Raw genomic sequence first — 10061 nt, 5'->3', positions numbered from 1 at the left:
ACCGGGAGGGTGGGTGCCCGGGTTTCGGCGCTGAGGAGCGGAGCCGGGTGGGTACGGGCGAGCGGGCTGGTGGTCGCCGCGCTGCCGAGATGGGCAACACCGTGGCCAGAGAGGATTTCGAGTGGGTCTACACGGACCAACCGCATGCAGACCGCCGCAAGGAGATCCTGGGTGAGGAGGAGAGGTGGCGGCCGTGCTGCCGCTCCTTGCCGCTGGCTGCGTGGCGGGGCGCGGGGGACACCCCACAAAATGGCTGCCGGGCGCCCACGCCGGGGGCGCCGTGCGGAGGGCCCGTCCGCCGCCGCTGGTCGTTAGAGGAGCTCGGAGCGTGAGGACTGGCGAGCGCGGAGGAGTGCGGCCGGGGCCAGAGCCGGCCGGGGCCGAGTGAGGGGAGCGGCGCCGGCCGCCTATGTGGAGGCGGGAGCCGCCACCTTGGCGGCGGGGGAGGGGAAGGAGAAGAAGGAGGCGGGGGGCGGCTCGGAGACAGAGCCCGAGCCCCAGACGTAGAGTGGGCGGCCCGGGCTTCCATTTGGAGCTGCGAAGTGAGAGCTGCGGAGCCGTGCGGGTGATGCGGTTCCCCTCACTCCCTGCGGGGCTGCGGGCCGCTGCCGGAGCCGCCCGCTTCCGCGGAGCCCTTCGTGCGGTAGGAAGCGAGCTGAATAACTGATAACGTGTGTGGTGGTCGGTATAAATAGCTCGTGTGCAGGGCGTAGGGGCCGCCGCGGCACCCGGGAGTGGTGGTGAATAACCGCGTTTTCAAGCGAAATGGCCAAAATCAGCCCTTCTGAATTGCTGGTGGGTTGTCAGTTCAAAGCTATTCCTTTCTGGGTAGCCTGAGGTGGTACTGATGCTTGTCATGTACGTGTCTAGTTTCTGAGCAACAGAAAAACGCTAAAATGATTTAATTTGAAAGGATTCATCATTGCAATAAATGTCACAAGTGGAAAGCTGGTGGGCTTTCATCGTGTTTGCAGACAGCCCTAACTGGGGGGAAGGGAAGGAATGGCTATATCTGCTTTAGTAATCTAATCGGGGTAGTTGGTTTCGAGGAGAGCTTCTAAATAACTGCTCTTTTTCACTGAATTCTTTCCCATCTAGCAAAGCATCCAGAGATTAAGGCGTTGATGAAGCCAGACTACAACTTGATCTGGGTGGTTGTGCTGATGGTTCTTGCTCAGTTGACTGCATTTTACCTAGTTAAAGACTTGGACTGGAAATGGGTCATCTTCTGGGCATATGTTTTTGGAAGCTGTATTAGCCACTCCATGACCCTGGCAATTCATGAGATCTCCCACAACAGTGCCTTTGGCAACAGCAAAGCAATGTGGAATCGATGGTTTGGGATATTTGCCAACCTCCCTCTTGGTCTCCCATACTCCATATCCTTCAAGAGATACCACATGGATCATCATCGTTATTTAGGAGGCGATGGAATTGATGTGGACATTCCTACCAACTTTGAAGGCTGGTTTTTCTGCACGCGTTTTAGGAAGTTCATATGGATTGTTCTTCAGCCATTTTTCTATGCGATTAGACCTCTCTGCATCAATCCCAAACCTATTACTCGACTTGAAATAATCAATTTGTTGGCTCAACTTTCCTTTGATGTCGTGATATATTATTTATGGGGAGTTAAATCCACATTTTACATGCTTGCTGGTTCAGTACTTGGACTTGGGTTGCACCCAATTTCAGGACACTTCATAGCTGAACATTACATGTTTTTGAAAGGACATGAGACTTATTCCTACTATGGGCCACTTAATTTGCTCACTTTTAATGTTGGCTATCACAATGAACATCATGACTTCCCTAATATTCCTGGCAAGAGCCTTCCACTGGTAAGTTTACTTCCAAGGTTATTACTTTTGCTCAAAATAAGCCCTACTTGAAAATTGGGTGGAACACTGATAGAAGAATGGAAGTGGGGAGATAAAAACCCCAAACAAGAACAAAGAACTGTTTTCAAGTTGTGATGAAGGGGGTAATTATTTATAGTTTTGGTGGTCTCCTAACCTAACCACAGTCTCTTCCATGAAAGTGTAGGGGAGGAAATACATGTCTTCAGTTGTGCACTTAATGGAGTATTCTTTAATCACAACCAGCCTTCTGATTTCTTCAGAAACTAGCTAAGAAGTTGCAAATAACTTCAGATTTGTTGGTTCTGTCTTTGAAATCTGAAGGATGGTGTTCTTAGGCATGCTTATCCTTCAGTCTCTTCTATCACTGTCATTCTCTGATGGGGAAAAGAGAGGGTCTGAGGTACTGCTGCTATTTGTTGTACTGTGATGTGTTTAATAGCTTTCTAGTTTGGAGCAGCTCAGTTTCCTCTAGTGAGAGCCTTTGAACCCTAAGTAAGTGTTAGGCTTCAAAGCTGAGACTTTGGACCTTCCACATGAGAGTAGATGGGAATTTTCAAATTAGTTCCTCCAAGTCTTTGCTGGCTTTTAAGCAGGAGCTTAATTGTCATTGTCTATGTGTGTCCCAATTGGAGTATGGGAACACAGGCTTCCAGGGTTACACCTAAAACTCATCTTCAGTCAAAAGTTGCTTTTATCAGTGGAAAATGTTTTTAATCAGATGCTAAATTTGCAGTTTGACAGCAGCTGTGGTGTTTGTCTTGCAGCTTTGTTACTGCACTTGGTAGTGACCTTGTAAGCTTGTGCCTTTGGAGTATAAGCTTGAATGTTGTTTCTGTTGTCAGTGGTGGATGTGTAGGTGAAATAACTACTCCAGCACTACTTTAGCAGGGTGGTTAAATTCTGTAACTCCTTTGTTGAGACTTTTTTATGGGTTTTCTTGATTTTGAAAGAGACAGATGATTTTTCTTATCCATAGATTGCATCTTCAAATGCAGCCAAAGCTGCTTTAACTCACCTTGGTACTGAGATCTGTGCTGGTGAATCAGCATTTCACTTCTTGGAAGAGTACTTAAGTTGTAAGCAGGGAATGAATTTTTTTCCAAGTACTTAATTGCAGAGGTGAATACCCAGCTCTGCTATAGGACTCTTAATCCACAGCTCTGATAAAAGAACAAAGCTGCCTTTTAGAAGAGCATAGTTAATTTGATTGGACTGGACTCTGCTGTGCTGTGTGCTAAAGATCACTAAGGTAACTGAACACTTGATTCCAGCTGGGGTATTGGGTAAAATTACTGTTGAATAAAAGCATAGTGGCTAGATGCACTGTGATCACACTATCGGTGTGATGATGGATCAAAAAAAATATTCAGCTCCAAAGCAGGCATGCAGGTATCTTGGGTTGGTTTGTGGATTAATATTTTTCTTCTGTCTAAAGCTATGGAATTTAGTGAAAATTCAGGTTTGTTTTGTTCAGGTTTTTAAGTCTTTAGGTGCTGGGCCTTAAATATCAGTAAGGATATCTAACTGAAACTCCATCTCTCTTAGATTGTAACAGTGGTCTAGTCAGCATGTACATCTGAGAATAAAGTCTTTGGAAGTGGTTTACATATGTTCTTTGATGTCTGTCTGCAGAAACAGGATGTACCTCAGAAATGATTTTTTTTTCCCCTTGTGTGCTATGATTTGAAGCTACATGTAAAAACAGCTGTGTTTCAACATCTCTTCCTAGAATGTAAAATACCCTTTTTGGTGATAACTAATATGAGTCTGCACTGAACTGAATCACCCACTTCCACTGCAACCAAAGTACTTTCGTGAGCTACATCATTCTGTAGGTAGCACAGTGAATGGACTTCAGTGCTAGCAGCTTATTCTAGTAAGCTTCAGTAGAAAAGTTTCACATGATGTTTATTTAACAACCAGGGAGTAGCTTTTTTCTTCAAGAAACTTTCATACTGTGATACTAGTAGCCTTTCTTACAGACTCTTAATAGCTAAAATGAGACTTCTAGTGCTCTGCATTAATTTATACATTGAGGATTGTGAAGTGTCATTATTAGTGCTAATATAAATAGCAAATAAACCTTGTATTTCTTCTTTAGGTGAAGAAAATAGCAGCTGAATACTATGACAACCTGCCACAATATAACTCTTGGGTAAAAGTACTATATGACTTCGTGATGGATGACACAATCAGCCCATATTCACGTATGAAAAGGCACTTAAAGGGTGAAGTGAAGCAAGATTAAACTTCTGGCAACCAAAAAAAGACTTTGAAATGTCTGCTTGCTTTAAAGTGGCTGGTATAAGGTCTCTTGCTAAAGCTGTTCACCAGTGTCCTGAATTAAGATTTACAGCAACACAGCAATGCATCCTTAAGGATTTTGTAGCAGGCTTCTACCAGCTATAACATTCCTCACAGTCCTCAGATTTGTTGGTTTAATGTCTGCCTAAAGATCAGTGTTATATACATAATGCTAAATCACTTTGTTACAGATTTACTTTGGCAGGTGTTAAATCTATGTAAAATACCTGCCTGCCTCTTAAAAAATACTGAGTTCTCAATGTAGTACACTGCCCACAAAATGCTGTTTAGATGACTAGCGTTCAAATGCTGTACTTACCTGTTAATTCTATCCTAACATCATTTGTTAATGTAAACCTTCTGTTGAAAGTATTTCCTAACTTATGGGTGGATGAACTAAATTTGCACAGAAATTTTAAGTCTTTTTCTGTTTAAATATGTAACATGTCATTTGAAGCATTGCTTTAAAGTTCCACGTTTTCTAAGGAGCAATCTGTCAGAATGAACCTGGTGTCTTTGAGAAGGCTTGTGTGGCTTCCTTGTGAAAAGGTGAGGAATTCAAAGGTATTACCAACTTTGTGGGTTGCCACCTACTGTTTAAGCTGCTTGTGTTGGCATATAGCTTAAGCAGCCAGTATTTAGAGTTGTGTTGTTTAAGCCATTAGGTAGCTTAATGTAACTGATAAGGTTTTTCCTTTTTCATAATGGAGAAAGTCTTGTTACAGTTTGGGGGTTTTGTGTTCAGAGAAAAAGGTTTAGGTTTGTCATAATTGTCTCTGCTATTGCCATGGTTTTAAATGCTCAATTTATAAATTTTTACACTCATTTGGAAATTCAGCTTGTATGGAAAACTGAAGCAATTGAAACAGGTACTGTCTGGCAAACTATTAAGTATATTAGTCACATGTGTACATAAAAAGGTGTTGCTAAATGATCGGGGTTTTTTTTCCTTCCTAAACCTACAGTACCCTACATACACACTTGCCTTTCTTGCATACTAAAATGTGGTGGAAGCACAGGTGGTGATATCAGATTTCCTGCTTAAGAAGTTTTTAAATTGGGAACAGAGAATGCATAGACTTCCTGAACACTGAAGAATCTCTACATACCTCAGAGCAGTGCATTTACCTTCTATCATTTAATGCACTGATGAAGGCTTTAAGCAGCCAAAGATAGCTACAAATCACCCTTAAATCTCAAATGGTGACCCTATGGTTCACTTACAAAGATGGAATTTGATGAAGGTGTAAGTCTTAGCCGCTGTCCACACTGGTCTGCTGTAAGTAACTTAATTTTTAGATGCTGCCTTCAACTCATGCATTTAGTTTTGATGTGTTCTTGGGGGATTTATTTTTTAAGAAGCTGAGAGCCTGACAAGAGTATGTTGATGCCTCTTAATCCTTGTTCGACTGTGGTCTTATTTTTAATGTGTTTTGTTTAAGTGTGGGGCCCTTACCTGTGGCTAAGCAATAGAAATTGGTATGCAAGTGTGCCAGCCACTTACTGGCAGGATAATGAAGTCACTTTGTAACATGCTAGCTGGCCAGCATACTGCTCAGGGTAGAGTGTAATGTCAAAATAGACTTTATCTAGTATTCTTACATGTAATTAAAAAGCAAATATTAAAGTAATATTGGATGAATTTTTGACTGGTCCCCTTATACTGAGGAGCTTGAGTTTTAGTGAAATTTGATATTTTTACAGCAGATGTAAGACTTGTTCTATTGAGTGTAAAGAATCATTGCCTTGCCTTTCTACTCAAGGAAAATGTCGGCTGAACACCTTGAATAGGCTTAAGTTGCAGAACATACATTTGGGGGATTTTTTTTTAAGCCACTTCTGCATGACTGCTCAATTTAAGAAGCAAAAGGTGGAATTAAATCTCATCAGTGTTGATGGCTTAACCTAGCTGGATGAAGGATGGAAAGAATCTCTGGAAAGTTTTATGGCTAAATGCTATAGTTTTAATGAAATACCAGTTAGGCTTAATGATAAAATAACCAGAGTTCAAAGCCAAATTTTATACTTGAGCTTAGTTACCTACTTCATGTAATCCCTGATGTCCTTTACTATCTTCCCAATAGGTAATCCAAGTGTGGATTCCTGCTTCTAAACAGGACTGAAGTTGCTGTTTCTGTTGTTTAAAATTGCAGATGTTGCTTTAAGGTGTTCAGTGATCTTCCCTTTCAGCTGTGATTATAAATACACTATTTTCACTGTAAAAGCTGCAGGATAATGGGGAATTCCCTGCTTGCTGTAATCTTTGAGACATCTGCTACTGGCTACCTATTGGAGAAGAATCACTGGACTAGGTTAATCTCAGCCAGTGAGACTTAAGTTTGTGTCTACACCATGGCCTGATTCTTGCACGCATTGGTGGTGACTGTTCTTAGGCATACAATTACTGTGTTATACACAAGAGGCCGTGGCATTTAACTTGTAGTAGGGATTTTGCCAGAAGCAGATCATCTGAAAGTTAACCTGTATGGCAGCAAAACTTCATCCCTAAAAGTCAGAAGTGTTTTTGAACCACTGGTAAAAGGAATTAAGACCAGCCAGACTACCTGATTTGTTTGGTATATTCTAAATGAATAACTAGTTTAGTCCACTCATAATGTGGCATGTAGTCCAAAGGCATGGCACAAATAATACTATTTTATTGACATACATATGAATCATCTAGTTACTGTTTTTAAGGAATTCAGTAACTTTAATGCTATTAGAATGTATCTGGTAGAAACAGGTTAGTATAATGTTAGCAACACTTATCTGAAAGTTGGAGGGACCTTTTGACTAATCTGTGAAGAACAAATTAAAGAGCATTAATTTTATGGTCCTGTGATTAAGAGCCATAACAGTTAAACCAACTACAATGTTTTAATAGATCTATTCAGATGGGAATGAGTTAACTTTGGCCTTTGTACATGCTACGTAAAGCATCTTGCTAGTTTGTGAGCTTGCCAAACCTCTCCTTTATATGCAATCAGCCAGGGAGTTGTAACTGTCAAAACAGAGCTGACTTTGGGTCAGCTGTGTTAAACATGTCATCCAAGTATTTTAGCTGCAGTTAAATTGTGCAGAGCTCTGAATCCCCTTCAGGGCTTTCAGAGTAACTTAGTTTTCAGAATAAACTGCCTCGCATGGCTTTTAACACACACGCCCCTAATTATTTGAAGCTGCTTAAGTGGAATAAGTAATGCATCCTGGAATCTCATCATACTAGGCATGAGTTTTCCCACAGGACAGGCGTGGGTATGTTCCTCTTTCAAAACAACTCTTGCCTCTGGCATTCTTGTTCTGCTGTTGAACCGGTCTGCTCCATAAGACTGACAATTAACGTGTTAAATGGGTGCATCTTTCTGGCTACAGAGCTCCATGCTTTCAGATCCAGGGCAAGACTTCCTACCTGGAACCAGAGGTGAGCTGAAAAGCAGTTAAGACTTTCAGTTTTGTGTTTCTGAAGTTGTCTGGTTAAGTCTTTACATACCAGCAAGCATGTAAATGCACACTTAAAAGTCTATAGATGCTGAGAAATGGGTCTGTGCTAAGTATGTAGACACTTAGGTAATGAGTTCAGTGGTTCAGCTTTGCTTCCTCAGCATTTTTTGTTGTATCAGATGAAGTAGTGTGGCGGCAACAGTAGAACTTGAAGCTGTTCATTCCTTATTTAATGATGAGGTTCTACAAGCAATAATGTCAATGCTGCAGACTGCAGGCTGCCATTCTAACCCTGTTGGACAAACAGGTGACAAGTTGCTTTCAGGTAGTGATCTTGCATGGTCAGTAGTCTAAGACACAGCTCTTGGGAGGAGTATTGCTCTGTAATTGAAGAGACTCAAAAGACTTGAAGCAAAACCAAGTTCTGCTGTTCTAGCTTGTGCACTGCAAAGCCCAGGAGCTACTTCTGGGTCTGCCAAGATTGCTTCTGCAAGGTCCTAGGAAAACAGTCTGACAAATAGGTGTGTCTGAATTATGGAGCTGTGTCTTTAGTATAGTAACCTGCAACTCCATGTACGCAATTATTGCTTCTCTATCAAATCCTCTATTTCACAATCAAGCCTGCAGTGCTATCCAAGACTTCAGTAAGGACAGAGATGTTGAAAAAGTTTCTTACTGAACCAAGAATGCAGACTGTTTCCTCTCTGACAGTTCCCCTGCACTGCCTCTACCCCCTGTCCAAGCTCAAGTTAGCATCTAATATGCTCTGGTTCAGAACCATCACTGTGATTTAGATATGTGGCTAGCCTTGGGAAAAGGGAGAGGAGAATGGCATGATGAACAGTTTCGTGAACTTGTCACAACAAACAAGATGACTAGAGGGGAAAACCGCTAGGCATGTCTGACAGGAAGGGTGGTAGCTGCATATGCAGAACAAAGTAGTGGTCTCTGCATTGTGTGAAAAGACTTGTTCCTTAAAGCAGCTCTCATTTTTTGTGTACAAAGGCTCTTGCATTTTTTTTTTCTTACCAAGTTGTTTTTTTCAGTGATAAGTACAATAACCTAAGCAGAATTTCCATCAAGAAAAAGTAGCAGTGTGGGTGCAGCATGTTCTTGTGTGAACAGTCAAATAGAGTTCAGTTGCCTGCCCTTGTCTGCTCCTTGACACACATGTAGCCCAGCCAAGGTAAGCAAACAGTATATGGACACTTGACTGGTCTGGCTTCTGCCTTTCAACTGAAGATTTCCTTGTAAATTCAAACCCTCCTGCATCCTGTTTCCACCATCATGTGTTAGAGAAGAATGATCATCAGACACCTTGAAAGTTACACACTTTGTGTATGTATAGCCTTTCCTGGAAAGGATAACATATTTAAGTTTATCACAATTAGACCTTTTTTAATTCCTGATTTGCTTTTTATATAGTTGGTTTTGAAACCAGTGTGTGCCACAGGCAGGTAAAATCAGTGATGGCCTTTAGAATTACTGTATGTAAAGGTAGAATGGGTGACGCTTTCAAAGTTAGTATTTGAAATACCATATACTGTTTTCATGGGGTTCATGCTCGGTTCTTTGCTTTGGTCAACTCTGAAACACCCAAGTAAATTGAGTGTATTACTGTACTAAGAGTTCACAGTTTGCTTCCACACAGTTGTAGCTTCCTATAAAACAAAGAGCTTTTATTTAAGAAAGGTGGTAAAAAAAAAAAAAAGTTGTAGATTTGGAGCTAAAAGAGGAAGAAGTTTGTGACATAGGTGGTTCTTGTATAGCTCTGTACGTGACATCGAGGTATGATTTCTACATTAGTTTCTTAACTGATGTCCTAATTGCGTGGCCTCACAGTAATGGACACGCACAAGTGAAACTACTCTGAGATAAAATAATGATCCTTCATCTTGGATTTCTGCAGCTCCAAGCCTGATTTACTTGTAATTATCAGATCTTCTCTTTTATATGCAAGGGCTTCATCTGTTAGTCATATGGGCCACAGCTTGAGTCACTGAAGAGGGAGTATCTCATCTTGTGCAAAAACCACAGTGGTAAGTACAATTTGCCACGAGTGTCAGTATTCTTAAAACACAAGTCTGTGGGGGTGAGTGATTTGTGATTATCTCCCCCCATCCCCCATTTACGTCTGGAGAAAAATCTTTTGTCAGATGGCAATTTAGCGAAGAATCAAAGATGTAAGGCACTGTTCCCCCTTGAGGCAAGGTCAGTTTTAAAGTTAGATCAGCAAAGCGTGATGATTTGCTTAAATGAATTATGATTTAAGTAGGACATGAAATGATCACCTCCCTCTTGTATGTTAAAGTAGGTGGGGATGCTTACAGCATAAATGTTGCTATAAAAACTATTTTACTGTTTACACTGAAATTTCATTAAGTATCATTTGAAGTTAAGACTATAAAATTTGCTAGCAGAAATTTACTTTTCTGCTCCTTGACTGGTTGTAGTGCT

General features: G+C 41.4%; 1 protein-coding gene across 1 annotated transcript; it reads left to right on the top strand.

Moving 5' to 3' along the window:
* Positions 1 to 7: 7 nt before the first annotated feature.
* DEGS1 (delta 4-desaturase, sphingolipid 1) lies at positions 8 to 5808 on the top strand. Its single transcript, XM_065679788.1, has 3 exons — positions 8 to 171; positions 1099 to 1841; positions 3964 to 5808. Exons 1-3 carry the CDS (start codon positions 90 to 92, stop codon positions 4108 to 4110), a joined length of 972 nt encoding a protein of 323 aa, XP_065535860.1. The 5' UTR covers positions 8 to 89; the 3' UTR covers positions 4111 to 5808.
* Positions 5809 to 10061: the final 4253 nt, after the last annotated feature.

Source organism: Lathamus discolor, chromosome 5 (assembly GCF_037157495.1).
Source record: "Lathamus discolor isolate bLatDis1 chromosome 5, bLatDis1.hap1, whole genome shotgun sequence".
Classification (NCBI taxonomy): domain Eukaryota; kingdom Metazoa; phylum Chordata; class Aves; order Psittaciformes; family Psittacidae; genus Lathamus; species Lathamus discolor.
The sequence above is the reverse complement of the archived record's forward strand: the minus strand, read 5'-3'. Positions and strand labels throughout refer to the sequence as shown.